Source organism: Apodemus sylvaticus, chromosome 1 (assembly GCF_947179515.1).
Source record: "Apodemus sylvaticus chromosome 1, mApoSyl1.1, whole genome shotgun sequence".
Classification (NCBI taxonomy): Eukaryota; Metazoa; Chordata; class Mammalia; order Rodentia; family Muridae; genus Apodemus; species Apodemus sylvaticus.
In genome coordinates, this window is record NC_067472.1 from 27,182,467 (window position 1) to 27,200,331 (window position 17,865).

The 17,865-nt window shown below is 42.4% G+C and overlaps 1 protein-coding gene across 2 annotated transcripts in view; it reads left to right on the top strand.

Moving 5' to 3' along the window:
• Positions 1 to 15,215, top strand: part of Pank1 (pantothenate kinase 1) — a 69,946-nt gene extending 54,731 nt beyond the window's left edge. For both annotated transcript variants that reach the window (XM_052186800.1, XM_052186801.1), the window contains exons 4-7: positions 3,747 to 3,923; positions 4,422 to 4,545; positions 11,484 to 11,609; positions 12,980 to 15,215. In XM_052186800.1, the coding sequence (XP_052042760.1) occupies positions 3,747 to 3,923; positions 4,422 to 4,545; positions 11,484 to 11,609; positions 12,980 to 13,039 (487 nt within the window). In that variant the 3' untranslated portion in view covers positions 13,040 to 15,215. The remainder of the gene's footprint in view (positions 1 to 3,746; positions 3,924 to 4,421; positions 4,546 to 11,483; positions 11,610 to 12,979) is intronic.
• Positions 15,216 to 17,865: the final 2,650 nt, after the last annotated feature.

Here is a 17,865-nt window from a genome sequence, read left to right on the forward strand (position 1 = left end):
GCAGCTCCTCCAACAGCAGAAGGTATATAAAATCCCCCCAACCCCCAAACAGTAGTGCTACGGTTGAGAAACCCTGGTGCCTTTACACCTTGATTGAAGATGGTGTGGGTTCAGAATGTAGTATCTGATATGTTTAGAAACTGCTACCTGGTATACACCATTTTGGTTTTTTTAGTTGTGTTTAGTTTATTTATTTAATATTATTATTTGCTGTTTATTACTCATTTTCATTGTGCAGCCCTGAGTGGCCTGAAATTTGTCACATAAACCAGGCTAACCTCAAACTCACAGAGAACCACCTGCCTCTTCCTCCTGAGTGCTGGGAGTTAAAAAGTGCACCATAATTCCTGGCATATCATGCATCTTTTTATTAAGAATATAGTAGCTAGCTTGCTTGGCCAGGAATGGACACTAATCCCATGGTCTCACTAGCACCAACAGGGGTATCAAGCTAGGAATACTCAGCTAAACAAATTTACCTTAAGAGTGGTTTCCTGGCGAAGGTGTAAGTTGTACAATAACTACAGACTTCTCCTAGGAGTAACTGAACTGGTAAAGCTGCTCTCTAGGAACTAAGAAGCTACACATTTTCCACAGTTAGAAGTAGTTACCCTTCTGTTGATGCATACACAGCAGCTAATGAATGCTATCACAGATCCATCCTCAGATGTGCACACTCCAGGGATCTGTCTCACCTTGAGAAGCTGCTAAGGAGCTAATTGTGGGGCGTGGCTTCTTCACACATAAAGCAGTCCCTGCAAACTCCAGGTATTGATGAATGCCCTTCCTGACCCTCCTGTCTCAGCCTCCCAAGTGCTCATGTGTAGGTGTGTGCCACCACTTCCAGCCTAGAAGTTTCTCTTGTGACGTGTTAGAAAACAGCAAATGTACACAGTTAGGATCAGTGGTAAGAATTAATGTATAGGACACACTTTGGGGACCATTGGTATTATCTCTACAACTGAGATATATTACCAGACATTGGGACCACGGATGTTAAGCAAGCTCCCCACAACTGAGCTTTTTCTTCAGCCCTTGGGGAGGCCACTGATGGAAGCAAATGGTGTAAACTTTAAACATTTTTTACTTCTCATAAACTGAGAGATGTAACCCTAGGCGTTTGTTAATTCTGTTTTTTTTTCTTATATTATTTTTTTTCTTGTAAGCATCTTGTTATTTTGGTGGATTTCATTTTTGATTGATTTTGGTTTTTGAGGCAGTGTCTCACTATGCAGCCAGTACTGGCCTTGAGTTTTCCACAATACACCAGACATGGCCTTCCAAGTACCGGAATCATAGTCACAGGTGGCTGTGTGTGTGTGTGTGTGTGTGTTGTAGGCATGTGTGCGTGAGTGATGTGTATGTGTATGTGCAGGCACATGTGTGCATGCGTGCATGCATGATCATGCCCAAATCTTTACATAGTTGCTAGGGATTAGAACACAAGTCCTCATGCTTGCTCATAAAGTACTTTACCAACTGAGCTACCTTCCCAGGAAGTATTTGTGAAGAGCCATGTCTTCTCATGGTATCCATTTCCTTTTACATGTTTTTAAATGGTTGGCTTTGTATACTTTCACTGCTTCCTAGATTGGGCACAATCATTTTTCCCCCAACACAAGTCCAATTCTCAGTATGAAAATCGTTGGAAAATTAGTACACTACAGCAGGTGGTCTATTAAAAAGAGGAACATAACTCTGTAACCTCAGTGGAAGGAACAGTGGTGCACTTCTCCTGGTCATTCAGGAATCTCCTTTAAGGGAATACACATGAACGCCCATCAATGGGTACTGCTCAACAGGCATTGCCAATTCAACTTCTAAAACAAGTAACAAGATTTCTTGTCACTGATGAACAGTGGTAGTATCCAGTGCCCTTTCTTACCTATATATTTTGCCTCTGATATACTGAGGATTTTTCTGCATGTCTGCCAAAAGACACTTGTGAGCAAGGAAACGCCTTGACTAAATAAGAAGGTTGAGGGGTAAGTGCTAGGAGAGCTGGCTCTTCTGTGCCCTAACGTCCCTCTGTCCTGCCTGCAGCCCCAGGTGGACAGACACACGCCTGCTTTCCCAGCCAGCTTCCCACTCTCAGTTATATCTACGCATCCGTTAATGAGTTACCTTCTTTCTAAGTCAGCCAGTGTCCCGGAGTTGCCTACATTTGTTGTTTGAATGCCTTGGTCCAGGTGGATGTCCGATTGCTCAAACAAAGATTATCCAGGACAAAAAGTGTAGAAGCTGAAAATTCAGTCGGCCTTTTTAAAAAAAAAAAAAAGTATTTAGGGAGCAAACAAGAAAACGTAGGTGGCACACCTGTTCTCATTCAACACGCTGTGGGGGTTGGTGTGCAAATGAAGGAAGACGGTCATTGTGTGTGTACCCCTTTGTTTCCCTGTGATCTTATGCTGCCACACCTGTCACGTGGGTAGACTTTTCCTGGTTGTACACAGAGGCGTAAATGGCCCCTGAAAAAAGAACTTTTGAGTTCAAGGGTTTTTTTTTTTTCTCTCTAAGAATCACAGTCTGACAGTATGACACAGTTTTATTTTTAAAGGCAGCTTTAAAACTATGTGCCTGTCTATCATCTGGTGTCTCCTGGATAACAGTTTTTGATAATCAGTATGATTTGCCATACTTTTTCTCCTCCTCCTCCTCCTCCTCCTGCTTTTCCTCCTTGGAATTAAAAGCTGGTGTCCAGATGCACGTTTCCTCCCAGAACTAGTGGCTCTTTGAAGCTTCAGAACCAGTTGATAAATGAGCAGCCGGCCCTTCCCTAGTTATCACGCGTGGTAAATCAGAGAGAACACCTCGCCAGCAGTTAAGCACTGAGGCTGTCCTTCCTGCCATGACTTTCCTGATTGTAGTCTAGTTCCCTGAATTGGGTTTTCATGACACCAGGTAGCTTTGATATTGATAATGGAATTAATTTTATTCTCAGCTGCTATAATTAATTTCTACATTTGACAACAAGGACTATTTTGGAACCAACACCTTTGAAATAATGGAAGTCTTTTGAAAACGTGTGTCAAGCCTTGGAACTGTTTTGTGACTTTTTTTTTTTTTGTGCTTTTACTACTGGGTGGTAATTAGAAATAAGCACTACCCTTTCCCAAAGACTAGTAGAAAACGTTATTTTATTAGGGTGGTAGTAGTTTTTTTGTTCTCAAAATTTCCGAGGTAGATTGAGATGACTACTATAGAGAGGTAGGGTCAGGAAAGGCAGCCTCCTGGGCTGGCCGCTGGGGCAGAGTCATGAGTTTGTCATCCCAGAGCGTTGGCTCTGTAGTCACGAAGTATGAGGACTTTCTTTCTTTCCCTGTGAATTTGCATGTAGTCGCCTATGGTGTACGACGTCATCCATTTCTCTGGTTACTTGCTGCTATCAGACACCCCAAACAGAAGAAGCCAGGAACTTAGTCTAGCAGACAACGCTTAGGCTAGTAGCTGGCTGAAGGTCTCACAACAGAAATCAGTGAGAGTGTTTTTCAATTATATTCTCAAATTTAGGGGCAAGCTTTCCTTGATGGTTAATCTTAACACTGCCCTCTTTTCTGATCCAGTCCACCCTCAAGTTCTGCTGTAACGCTGGCCCTGGCTCGGGTGCCCCTCTGCTCTGCCACAAAGCGCCCCTTTGCCTTTCTGCATTTCTCTCAATCCATATTAATAGACTTGGTGTAGCTGGGGTCTTGGATGGGCATATCACAAAGCAAAACTTTTAAAAACCAACCTTATTGTTCCTTCAGTCTTGGAGGTGGGACATTCCTAGGCCTATGTTGCTTGCTGACTGGTTGTGAGACCTTTGAAGAAGCTCTGGACATGGCCGCTAAAGGCGACAGCACCAATGTCGATAAGCTGGTGAAGGACATTTACGGAGGAGACTATGAACGATTTGGCCTTCAAGGATCTGCCGTAGCATCAAGGTAGAGACTAAGTGGCTAGGAGCTTTAGAGAATCTACAAGAAGCAGGCTCTCCACCCTGACCATTCATCTAGCTTTCTGGTTTTTGTTTTTTTGTTTTGTTTTGTTTTGTTTTCTTAAATAAATGTTAGCCTACCAGCCTGGTGCAAATATCTATCATGTCAGATCTCAGACTTGACTCCTGTCCTTAATGAAGCGCTGAAATGTTTGCCACTTGATACTGGTGCTTAAAATAAGGCAACTTTGAAAGAAGGTTCTGGAAAAGTGCCGCAGTTTCTCCAGTTCCATTCTTGTCTAGAAGTGTTACAAGTTTCTCTCCCATTAATACTCATACTCCTTTGTCCCTTGCTAAGAAGGGGGCAGCCAGCTATTCATAGTATAATTCTGTCTGCTCATAAGTCTCAGCAGGATTTTTCATAGTGCTTCACAGAGTGCCTTGGTAGAAGCCTGGGTCCTGCCTGAGGAGGCCTTTGACACTCTCAATGATATTCCCAACATAGCTTTGGCAACATGATGAGCAAAGAAAAGAGAGAGTCCATCAGCAAAGAAGACCTCGCCCGGGCCACCCTGGTCACCATCACCAACAACATTGGCTCCATTGCTCGGATGTGTGCACTGAATGAGGTAAGGCGTGAACCCTGACTTGGCCAGCGGCCATCCCCCTGCCTCATCTTTGGCAGTGTAAGAACTGTTGCCATTCTCAGGAAACTTGTTCTTTATTATGTGGGTACACCTTCTTGACCATGAGAAGGGTATAGTGAGTGAGGGGGAAGATAATAGGATTTACTTTTAAATAAATATCCCCATGGAAGCAGGTTGAAATTTCAGTCCACATTCCATTCTTTCTAACTGCTAGTATTGCTGTAGACTACTGAGAGGTGAGGAAAGCCCTGGGTGTGTGTGTAAATAACCAAACAACGACAACAACAACAACAAAAAACGCTCCCACCTGCAATCCTTGATATTCTCTCTGCTTTCAGCTTCTTTACAGTGTTGCCTTGTGGCATGGATTCAAGCAGCATTGTACAGGGCTATCAAAGCAGAGAGAGCTTACGACAGCCGAGGCCAGCCAGAGCCCCAGGCGTAAGGAGAATGTATACGTGAGGACAGACAGAGCTTTATTAATAACTTTTGAAAGATTGCTAAATTCTTTTGGGGTGAAAAAGTGCAACCCCTTTCTAAGAAGCAAGGTTTGAAAAGTAGAACAGTCCTCTCCTCGAGGTGTGTTAGGAAGATAAGCAAAAGAGCTTGGAGAATGAAACAGGTAATAGGAGAAATATATACGAAGCACTGTAGGTCATTATGCAGTTTTTCATAGAAATATGACATGCATACGAAAGATAGTTCAAATCATAGGTATCATAAATATCACACACACACACACACACACACACACACACAAGTCACTACCTAGATCAATAAATGAAAATTTTCAGGTACTTCAAAGCCTTTTTGAGGGGCTGGAGAGATGATGGCTCAGTAGTTAGGAGCACATGCTGCTTTTGCAGAGGCCATGTCTGGTTGCTCACGACTGCCCGTAACTGCAGCTCCAGGAGATCTGTAGAATCGCTGCCAAGTGGTGTTAGGGTACCAAGTACTTCTGTTTGTTTGTCTGTCTGTTTTAGTGAAGATTCTGGATTTGAGCTTTGTGGTTACCAATACAGACCCCCTCTTCTCACAACACTGAGTAGAGTATGTTACTGTCACCTGCACAGCAGTCAGGTCCCTACTGGAAGTCCCTAGTCCACATGGGTATAAAGAGGAAGCTGGTGATCAGGCTACCAAGACATGTCTTCTCAAAGTCCACTCTGGTCATGAGATCCATTGAAAACCCGGGTTTGTTTTTCTGGCGTTAACCTTTGCAGGGTGTTTTTCCAAGTAGCCAAACAAGCGGTAAGACTAACATGTGGGTAGGCTGGCTGTGCTCACGGCTCTCAAAGGTCAGTTGTAGAGTGTCACCCCCTTTGCCCCACAGAGCAACTGTGCCCTTTCCCCTGCTTTCCAGAGTCACCTTCTACCCTGTAGTGTGCTGGAACGAGCCAGGTCTCTTAAACACAGGTATCATAATCCCTTTGCACTGGTGAGGCCAGCCGTCATTAATTTTCACACTGGAAAAATTAATGCATGTTATTTGCTGGCTTGAGCGACGGCTCTGGGAGTTTCCTGTGCAGTTCCATGGATGGAGTGGCAGACTCACTGACCACCCTGGGACCAGGGCTCCTTTAGCGGCTGCTGAATTAATGCAGGCTCTCAGGGCAGCACCATCAGATTTCCCTGGGAGAGTGGGAACCAAGGTTGTCGGCCCTTGCAGTGTGCTAGGCAGTGGCTGATGCGAGAATCTTTTACTTAAGCCAGTTCATAGAATGGAGCATGATAGTTCTAGAATCTGAGTTGTTTTGTTTGTTTGTTATTGTTTGGGGGGCTTTTTGTGTGTTAGGTTTTTTTGATGTTGTAATGATATAAAATACTCTCCCTGTCAACTTTTTTCTAAGTTTAAAAAAAAATTTTTTTTTAATTATGTACATATGTACCTATCAGAGGTGTTCATGTGAGTCTGTTGTCCCTGGGGGCCAGAGGAGGTGGATCCCCTGGGGCTTGTGTGCTCCCTGATGTGGGTGCTGGGAATCAAACTCAGGTTTTCTGAAAGCGTGTCACTTGCTCTTAACCACTGGGCCATCCGTTCAGTCCCACCCGCAACTTTAAGCTTTATTTCTCTTTTCGTTAGCAAACATCAACTATTTGTAATGCATTTATTTGATGACGACATTTTCATACATGGATACAGTATATTTTGATCATTTTGCCTCCCTGACCCTCGTGTTTTACCTCCTCTCCTGGTCTCCCCCTTCCCAAGTGCCCTAGACTTCCCTTTCTACTCCCCCCACCTGCCCTTCTCTCTCACCAATGATTCCCATCAGGGTGTTTTAACAGGGGCATTGGCAAAGGTTTATTTCCCAGAGCATGGGCTCTTAACCAGTGGCTACAGCGATAAAGACAATGTTGGTCCATTCTCTATCGGCCATTGACTGTATACATCCTCAGGGAGTGGTAGGACCTGTGAGTCCTTCCCAACTCCAAGACAGGATGCTAGGCCAGATCTTGTACAAAGAATCACAGCTGCTGTGAATGAAATTGTGCAACAGCCTCATCACACCTGGGGTTCAGCAGTGCCCATACCCCGCCCCCCACTACCATCACACTTTCCCATTCCTTCTCCCACTGTATTCCTTGAACCTTAGAAGGCGTGCTACAGATGCCTTATTGATGGTGGAACGTTCAACAGTCATTTATTCTCAGCACAGTGACCAGTTACAAGTATCTGCAAAAAGAAGCTCTTCTGACGAAAGTTGACATCAGCACTAGTCCCTGGTCACAAATGGCTGTTTAGAAGATCATCTGATAGGCACATTATATGTCCACTAGGCAAAAACAATACCCTCCCACCTAGGGCCTGTGACTTCCCTAGGCACAGGTTTTGACCAGGTATGTAGTACCAGATGTGACTTTCCTCCTGTGAAATTCACCTCAAATCCAGTCTGAATGCAGTAGGTCACCCCAGTCAGAGCACCTGTGAGCGAGCCGTTCTTGTTTGGACAGTAGACATTGTTACATTCAAGGTTCAAGCTGCCTCAGGCTGCTGATGTCATTTCCCGCCCAGCTGCCTGCGTTGCCCCTTTTGTTTAGTTTTGAATAGATAATCCAGAGACTCGAAGACAGCAGAAAGGCAGTCGGGGAAACTAGTCCATTTCTACACTCATCTCAGCTCGCACCCCGCTAGAGAAGGTTTGCCCGCTTTTAGATTTTGGGTTGTTTTTAATTCTCTTTTATATGGTACTGGAGAAATAATGTGCTTTCAAAGATAACAAGCTGCACAGAACATTGTCTCTTTATATAAAAAATATGTTTTTGTATGTGTATGGGTGTCTCAATTGCATGTAGTCTGTGTACTACATGTGTGCTGTGTGTGTGTAGCTCCCACCGTCTGTGTTCTGTGTTTGTGTAGCGCCCACAGAGATTAGAAGAAAGGGAGCTGGAAGGTCTGGGCTCACAGTGGTGAACCAGCCTGTGGGTACTAGGAATTGAACCCAGATCCTCTGAAAGAGCGGCTCCGGAATAATTGAAAACTATACAATCTACCCTCTACATACTACTCTGTTTGTCTTGGGATTTATTATGGACATGTCTAGGCATCCATAAAGGGGAGCGAATAAAGGACCCCCTGCATCTGTCGGTTCATTCTGATCAGTTTCCAGGACCCACGCCGCACAGGCCTGTCTACCTCTTTTCTTTTATATCCTTCTTCTACTCTTCTTTTTAGCCTAAAAAAAAACAAAAAAACAATCAGACATTTTCGTCCACCATCATTATCAGTCTGCATGGGCGTCAGATATGCCCTGCTGAAAATATTGTGTCTTACACAGTGTGTCTGAGACTGCTGTATTTGTATTTCAACATTTATAATAGCTGTCTAGCACTCTACATGCTGCTGCTGATTTGGTCACTTTTCTAATAGTACTTAGGGTATTTTTTTTTTTAGCCTTTTGCTTTATTAAAAATCCTACAGTAAGGGGGCTGGAGAGATAAGATGGCTCAGCGGTAAGAGCACTGACTGCTCTTCCAGACGTGCCAAGTTCAATTCCCAGCAACCACATGGTGGTAAACTCCATATGTAATGAAACCAGATACCCTCTTCTAGTGCATCTGCAGACAGCTGCTATGTAATCATATACATAAAATAAGTAAATCTTTTAAAAAATTCTGCAATATATATGTATATATATTGCAACATTTATATAACATATAATTTTATATAACATATAATTTTGTATAAATGTCTGGGCATGCGAGCCCACTCCTTTAATACCAGAATTCAAAAGGCAGAAACAGGTAGATCTCTGGGAGTTTGAGGCCAGCCTGATCTGTACAGTGACCTCCAGGTCTACATAGTGAGACCTTGTCTCAAGCACTGTAATTAAATACATTAAAAAGATAAATTTCTGAATCAATGGGTGTGTTGATTGTAATTTCTTTTCTTTTTATTTCAGAGATTTGTTTATTATTATATATAAGTACACTGTTGTCTTCAGACACCCCAGAAGAGGGTGTCAGATCTCATTACAGATGGTTGTGAGCCACCATGTGGTTGCTGGGATTTGAACTCAGGACCTTTGGAAGAGCAGTCAGTGCTCTTAACCACTGAGCCATCTCTCCAGCCCCGTTGATTGTAATTTCTAATGGTATTATAAAACTTCTTCCATAAAGGCAGTTCTTATTTAGATTCCCACTAAGCATGATAAATCAATTTCCAAGATGTCTGTTAACCTTTTTTATATTTCCTAATCTAATAGAAAAGAAACTGTAACTTAAGTAAGGTTATATATTTTCATATACTTAATCATTATTAGTGTTTTCCCCTTTCAAAGCTCTCTCTCTCTCTCTCTCTCTGTGTGTGTGTGTGTGTGTGTATGTGTGTATAGAAGTGCAAACATATGCTATCTCTGCTGTGTTCAGACATTAAACTCAGGTCCTCAGGCCTAACACAAGCACCTTCACCCACTGAGCAATCTGGCTGTCTCAGTGATTCCCCTATGGGTTGCCAGTGAATAGTCTGGATATACTGTTCACCCACTCTGTTTCGGATTGAAGGTCCTGCTCACTTCCAAGAACTCTTTTATTCATTAACACATCGTTTCACTAGATATGTACCGAAGATATTTTTTCAAGTAAACAAATCCAAGTCCTGGATTCTGAGTATCATCCCCCTTCTACATCAACACTAGTTTTTCTTTATTATTTCCACATATTAATATGCATGTGTTTGTATGTGTCTGTGTGGAAATGTGTGGAGATATGTGGCTGTGAGTGTAGGTGATGGCGGAGGTCAGAAGCATTGAATGCGTGGAGTTATAAGCAGTTATGTGCAGCCCCATGTGTGTGCTGGGAATCACCCTGTGGTGCCTTGCAAGAAAGAACAGCATGCACTCTTAGCTGCTGAGCCACTGCCCCAGTCCTACATCACTTTTAATAAGAATTTGCTTATATTCTCCTTCGTCAGCTCTCATTTTCCTTCTTTGTTAAACACTTGAAATATTGACCCACCTGGTCCTTATTTGCAATATGAAATGCTTGGCAAAATTTAATGCTGATTTCTCCTCCATCTTCCTGGTAGGATAAGACAAGGCTTTGAGAGTTCTACTTTGAGCCCCCAAGTTTAGTTAAATTCCAATTTGATGTGCTTCCCCCCCCCCCTTATGTGTTCTGCAGTCTGATCAGTTTGCAGCCACAGACTTTATTTCTAATGGAAATTTACTGAAAGTACCTCTGAGGCCTTCACCCCCAGAATATTATCAGTAACTAACGTCTTCATGAAGACACATTGTTAAAATCTGAGACAGTCAAAAGATGGTGTTCCTAGACCTTGATTACCCCTGGCAGACAGAGCAGAAAATAACCAGCAGAGGCTCTGTTGCCTTTGATCCTAGTGACCATGGCAACAGGGGGGGATGGTTGGGCATCTGCATGGCAGGTAGGCTGAGCTCAGTCTTTAGCTTTAGAAATACCCAGGGGAAGAATGGGAAGGGCTGCAGGAACTGGAGGCTTGGGAGGCTGACGGCCTGCACCGGGTGCAAGGCATGCTCATATGTGTGGCTTCAGAATGAAATGTTACATCAGTGCTGTGTATTTTTGTTACCTTATTTTAACCCTTCTGTTACTCAAGCAGGATTCTACCTTGCACTTGAGGGCAGAGACTGAATATTTTTTTCTTTATTATATCCCAAACTCAGTAAATGAACAAACCACACCATTCGTTTCATTTATAAGTTGGTTCTAATAGTATTTTATCCTTGGAGTTTGGGGGATGTGTGTGTGTGTGTGTGTGTGTGTGTGTGTGTGTAAACTGAGTATGTAGCAGACCTAATGCAACCTAGCATGACAACTGTAAACACAGCAACTTGTTCATTATTATTTCTGCTTTGCCCAAGTCCTAGTTAGCTTTTTGTTGCTGTGATAAAGATCACGGGGTGGCAATTTGGGGTGGAAAGGATTGACTTGGCCTATACTTCCTAATGAAACTCCATCATTGAGGGAAGCCGAGGGCGGAACTCAAAGAGAGTAACACTCTGGAGGCAGGACCTGAAGCAGAGACCACAGCGGGAGGCTGCTTACTGAGGTGCTCTTTCATATACAAGTCATGACACCACCTGAAGTGGGCCGGGCCAACCTATATCAATCATGAAAATGCCCCACGGACTTGTCTCAGGACAGTCTGATGGTGCCATCTTCTCAGTTGAGGTGCCCTCTTCCCAGCTGATTCAAGTTTGTGTCAAGTTAACCAAAACTTAACCGTCTTAGCCCAACCAAAATCTTACGCGTCTTACCAGAATATGTGTGGCATATTCTGTTGGTTGAACGTGGGTTTTAGAGATGCTGAAATGGTTCCACTTGTAAATATTGACTGAGTGTGGTCATAGACGACCACATGTAGAACACTGGATGTTTACTAAATGCTGTTTTAAAGCCACGGCTTAATTGTTTTCCCGTAACTTTTTTTTCTTCTTCAGAATATCGACAGAGTTGTATTTGTTGGGAACTTTCTCAGAATCAATATGGTCTCAATGAAACTGTTAGCATATGCCATGGACTTTTGGTCTAAAGGACAGCTGAAAGCACTGTTTCTGGAACATGAGGTAGGTCAAGCTCACGTGGACTTAACTGTCTCATGTGTATCGTGGGTTGTCTACCATATGAGTCAGGCCTGTGTTTTAAATAAATCAAGGAGAAAATTGCCTTTTAAACTTTGTATTTATTACCCTACCCCACCCCACCCACCAAAATGTCATATTTTTAGAAGTTTTCTTAGGCAACAGTAGAGATTGTGGAGATTTGAAGACAGTTGCTGAAATGAAAAGAAAAAGTCATTTGGAAATGATGATGATGAGGAGGAGGAGGAGGAGGAAGAGGAGGAGGAGGAGGAGGAGGAGGAGGAAAAGAAGGAGGAAGAGGAGGAGAAATTACTATGGGAAACAATATGGGGAATTTCTTAAAGAACAGAATTAAATGATCCAGTAGCAGCACCTCTGTGTAGTTATCCAACACATGTGAAGTCAGTAGGAGCTGTCCCTGTGATTGATTGACAGTGATTTACACTTAAATGTAAGTGCTGGGAATAATTTCAAACATGTGATAAGAACTCAACAGTTGCATTAAAGGTCCTGACTTATCCATATCATCTCTAAGGCAACTTCTGAGTCAGGCTAAACAGGAGCTGGGTCTCTAGCCCTTTGGAAACCAGGTAGCTTGTGGACTCAATATTTGTATGCCATGGTTTCCTTCCCATCTCTTCCTACACTAAAATCCTAATTCCCAAGATAATGGTGTCAGCCGGTGAGGCCTTGGGGAGGAGACTAGGTCACCAGGGCGGGGCTCTCTGCAAAGGAATGAATGCCTTTATAAAAGAGGCCCCCTCTGCTGTGCCAGTTCCCAGCGAGGACAGTCTGCCCAGAGCCTGGCTTTGACAGGTGTTTACCTTGACTTTGGATTGCCCCGAGTCCAGAAAGCTATGAGATGAAGTCATAGTGTTTATTTATTTTATAAGCAACTCAGAGTGTGGTATTTTGTTACATACAGCAAGCCAATGACTGAGACACTATTTCCTAAAATAGCTGAGTTTTAGAAACCTTCATTTTCATAGAAATACGAGCTTTTATTTTTACAAGAAGGCAATGGTGCATGCCAGATACAGCTCTCAGCACTTTACTGTATTAATATAGATAAATATGCACTCAGACTAATGACAGTTATTTGATTAAATGGTCTTGATTTTTTTTTTTTGCCAAGAAATCAGCGTTTGTTTGTTTTGTGTTTTGGGAGATCAATTGTGTAGAGTTGCTTGTGCTAAACACAGGCCCTGCCTCTAACCCATATCTCCAACCATGAATTCTGCTTCCAGTGTTACAGATCTTTAAAATCCAGGGCACCCTTTCTAGTACTAGTGAACATAAGAGTTGTTTGGTTATGGTCCAGAAATAACCCTACAGGAGTTCTTTGTGTTTTGCAGGGTTATTTTGGAGCTGTTGGGGCCTTGTTAGAACTGTTCAAAATGACTGACACACAGTAGAGGAGCAGCCCCTGGTGAGGACAGAGGACTGCCTGGTAATGCCAGAGAAGGTGATCTCGGTGGGGCCGGAACCAAGCCGCTGCGGTGGATGAGCCTGCTGTATTTGTAAATAACTTAAAATCCTAGACCTTTTGCTCTTAGGTTTCAAACTTATGATACAAAATGGGGAATATAAGGATTTTTTTCTGTATACTGTATTTTTAAAAAAAAAAAAAAAAAGAAAGAAAGAAATTGTGCAGCGTGGCCAAACCTTACCAATTTCATGCATTAACTTTAAAAAGTTATATGACGTTCAAGAGAGGCCTGAAAATGAAAGCGCTGTCCATTTTTCTTCTGGGGTTTACTGATCAGTGTGGTAATTTTAACTTCCTTTAGTAATTACTCTAGGAGATTTTGCCTTTACTTATATTTTTTCATGACGTTTCATGATTTGCTGTTGGTTTCAAATGAAACTACGAATCTGGCATGTTGCACTGTGAACACCTTGGTCTCGCTGTCCTTTTTAGATCCTTTCTGTTGCAATGTCTTAGGACAAAAAAAGAAAAAAGGATCCCCCCCTCCCTTCGTTTTTGTCCCTTGTGATTTCTCTCTTCTCTGTCTATGCCTTCCTCATTGTAATTGCTCGTGTCCATCCAGGTGCTGACCAACTCAACACAAAGTTCACATATCTGCACTTCTAAACATTTGTGTGACCATGTGAGAGGACTTTAAAGGAAGGGGTTAATGAAAGTGGCAAACACTGAGCATTATATGCAATTTTATCTTTGTCTTCTTACCCCCTCTCATCACTGTCATATCCCACTGGATTTACTTTACACTACGCTGTAACAGCCTGCGATGACAAGTCCTTATTTGCATATGCGGTATGAAGGGCAGCAAACCCCTGTGTAAATTTGGAGGGGCTCCCATAGCTGATCTGATCACACCCGACTTAGTGCAAAAGTCCTGGGTTGAGATGTCAGTTAGAAATAATGGTCTGTTTTATACATGTTTATACCTAAGAAGGGTATAACAAAGCATCCTAAGTAATAAGGTTGAAGATTGTGTTTGTTTGTTTTTTTAATGTCTGTTTTAGTATTTAAACTGAGATCGGTACTTTATTTCACTTCTAAAACTTAAATATAATTTATGATACACTCACACATATGGACATTTCATTCTGAGAGGTTTTTGTTAAGTTGGATGGGTCACTTTCAAATGAGGATGTTGTTGTATACACGCTGTAACAGGAGATCTACTGATCTTTTGGATTGAGGATGCCCTTCCAAGGGCTTTTTGAAAGGCTACTCCTTGGTCGGGTCTTCACCTCTCTACCTTGTGCAGACCCGCCTTTCATTTCCATATCCTTGAGAAGCTGATGCTAATGGAAGAATTCACGTGTCTGGTTTAAATAAAGCCCGTTTGTGTTGGGATGTTTTCAGTGTATACGTTATTTCTATTTCTTATACCTCGTCTGTATATTTATCTGCTTTATATGTAAAGTGCCTGTATGTTGATGTTGTAGTCACTGCTACTGTTTGTCTTTCTGCTGTATAGCTCTAACAGGAGACTTTCCCACAAGTGTGGGAGGGTCCAGACTGAGTCTCCAGCTGTGACAAGGATTTCTAGAAATTTCCTCTATTGCTCTTATATTATTGACTGCTTAATGCCAAAATACCACTGTGATTTTTGGTGATTCTGAACCAGTTTCAATTTTTTCTCATCACAAATACACTTTGTCAACTTCTGCTTAGCTTTAAAACATCCATTCAACTACGGTCTTTTCGAAAGACATTATCTCTGTATTATCTACCCTAGTGCCTTTTAAAGGTCTCTCCTCCCTTCTTTAGTCTTTCAGGGGACAGCAGACCTGAGACCTGAAGGTCATGGTCCTGCAAAGGAAACCAGGGCAAGTAACTGTGCCTATATATTTATTAATTATCTGAAATCACTTGGTCTTTCTCTACCAACATCCAAAATGTTGGAGCTGGGTGTGATGGTGCACATTTGTAATCCCAGCACAAAGGAGGCTAGGATAAGAGAATCAATGTGAGTTCAGAGCCAGCCTGGGCTACATGGGGTTCCAGGCTAGTCTTCATATGCACTCAAGGCCATCCCCATCCCACTCCATTTATTTCTTTCTCCTTCCGCCCATCTCTGTTTCTCAGTCTGTTCCTCCCTTTCTCTCTCTCTCTCTCTCTCTCTCTCTCTCTCTCTCTCTCTCTCTCTCTCTCTCTCTCTCTCCCCCTCTCCCCTCCCCCTCTCCCTCTCCCTCTCCCCCATCTCTCGTTCTCTTCTTATACACACACACACACACACACACACACACACACACCATTGATATAGACCACAGTTCTCAATCTGTGAGTTGTAAATCTTTTGGGAGTAAATGACCCCTTTGGGAGTCAGATGAGTCACAGGGATAACATATCAGATACCCACATATCAGATATTTATATTGTGATTTATAATAGTAGCAAAATTACAGTTGTGAAGTAGCAACAAAAAATACAATTGGGGGCATCACCATAACATTAAGGGGTCACAGCATTAGGAAGGTTGAAAAACACTGGTGTAGATGAAAAAATACATTTTCCATTGAATTATCAACCAGGTGTGTTGGCTAGATAGAGCTAACTTGTTTTTATAATGAGGAACTTATGTCCTCAGGATTTTCCACACTTTTAAAATTTCTTCCCTTAGATTCACCAACACAAAGGGATACTACAAGAATTAAAAACAAACAACCAAAAATCCTGTGCTATGTGAATCAGGATAGTCAGACACTGCATAGTGTGGCTTGTTACTGTGAGATAGCTCCGTTTCAGATACAGCTTAGACAATGACTAACAAAACAAGTTGCCAAAATCCTCCTTAAACTCGTTTGCTCACTTGTAAAATACAGCAAATAGTTTTAACATTCATGTTTTAATATACATTAAAATGTGTCATCTGTGTTTGTTGGTTTTTTTTTAAAGATGCTTTAAATCAATGAATTACATAAGTCATTCTGAGCTTTCTCAGTTGTGAAGAGAGGCATGGTATAGAAACCCATGACAGAACGGGAACACAGTTCTAAAACCCCACACTCTCAGAGTTTGCCATCACAATTAACTTGGTGGTCTGAGCTGCTTGGGCATTATTTATCATGATAATGAGACTTCTCAAATACTCTGTAGCAGAACTGTTACTGTATGTGATTTCAGGGCAGTCTTTTGGGGGTGTTAAGTGATAAAATGGTTCTGAATTTTAAAGTATGTAGAGTTTTAAGGATTTCTGTTAGGATCAATCATATGAGGAGTATCACAGATTTACTCCAGGTTACTCAAAAGAACCGGGGAGGGATTGGAAACCAAGATGAACAGTGTGCAGCCCTGCTGCCCAGCAGAGTAAGGAGCACGAGTGCAAGGCAAAGTGTGCAATGAGATAGAGACACTCATCATTCGTCCCAAATGCAGCAATAAACAAAGGGAGGTCCCATGCTCACAAACGTTACATTCTAGAAGGAAAAAATAGATTGTTATAGAATACATAATAAATATATAATGTCATGTTACATCACTGCCACAAAGAAAAAGTAGGTTAAGGTGATGTCCCTTTTATTGAGGAGGATCGTTATATGTAAAAGAGAGAGAGAGAGAGAGAGAGAGAGAGAGAGAGAGAGAGAGAGAGAGAGAGAGAGAGAGAGAGAGAGAGAGAGAAGAAGAGGAGGAAACTCTTCGATCAAGTTGATCAAAGACAACTTCTCATTGGAAATGACCTGAACAGAGACTTGATTGAAAATGGAACCATACTGAACCACTGGGGGGATATTTTTCCCACTCCTGATAAATAGGAGTGGGTGTTTAGGGGATCTGTAAGAGGCTTTATCATACAGGGTAAAATGTGGCAAGAGGGTTGGGAGACTGAGTTTTAAGAGCATCCCTGGACCACATCCTACTCGGGTAGGACTCCTAAGAAAACAGAGGGGCTACACTGAGAGGAGAAATGGGGCTGGAGGTTTTTCCTCAGTAATGGTGTTGAGAGAGATTTTGTGGAATTTTAACCAAGTGTGGATCAGGAGGGGAGGGATTCTCAGCTGAAGGAAGCTAAACAAGGGAAGAAATAGCCTGTCTGCCAGGTTTACAGACAAGAAACTGGGTGCTAGAAGGGAGACAGCCATCTGCTTATGAAAGGACTTTTATCCCATGCTAAAGATTTTAGACTTCTCTGTAGTCAGCATGGAGCTATTGAAGCGTTTCAAGTCAAGTGAAGCTAGAAGTAGTCTGCTTTTGAAGTAACAGAACAGATTGTCCTCTGGAGGGAAATCTATAAACCAGTTACTGCACACACACATACCACCACCATTCCATTACCTGGCTCATTGTTCCTATTATGCAAGTCTCAAGCGATACCTGCATGGTAGACCACATTCTCTCTGTAGCTATTGAGAGGCCTACAACTCTACCATAAACCAAGTCAGTGAATAAACAAGAAGGTTTTGGCACCAGGGGTTCACCCTAAACTCTTAACCACGTGCAAGAATTGTTATATGGAAAGAAAATTTCTCCCAGATGACTACAGTTTCTGAGAAAGATTTATATACCGTCCTTTGTTTACTGGGCCAAATGGGTGCTCTTTCATTCACTCTTTCATGCTTTAGTTTTTATAGGGAAACTCATGACCCAGGGTTCACTGCGCAACACCAGGATGCCCTCAGCCAGGAACAAGGCTACAGACTCCTGCTTTCTTGGGCTTCTTTTTTGGGAGGGAGGTAGATATTATTTGTATAAGCCAAGACACAGGAAGCATTCGGAGCATTCGATGCCCTGAGAGGGGAAGGAACTGAAGTGATGGACGAGGAGAGA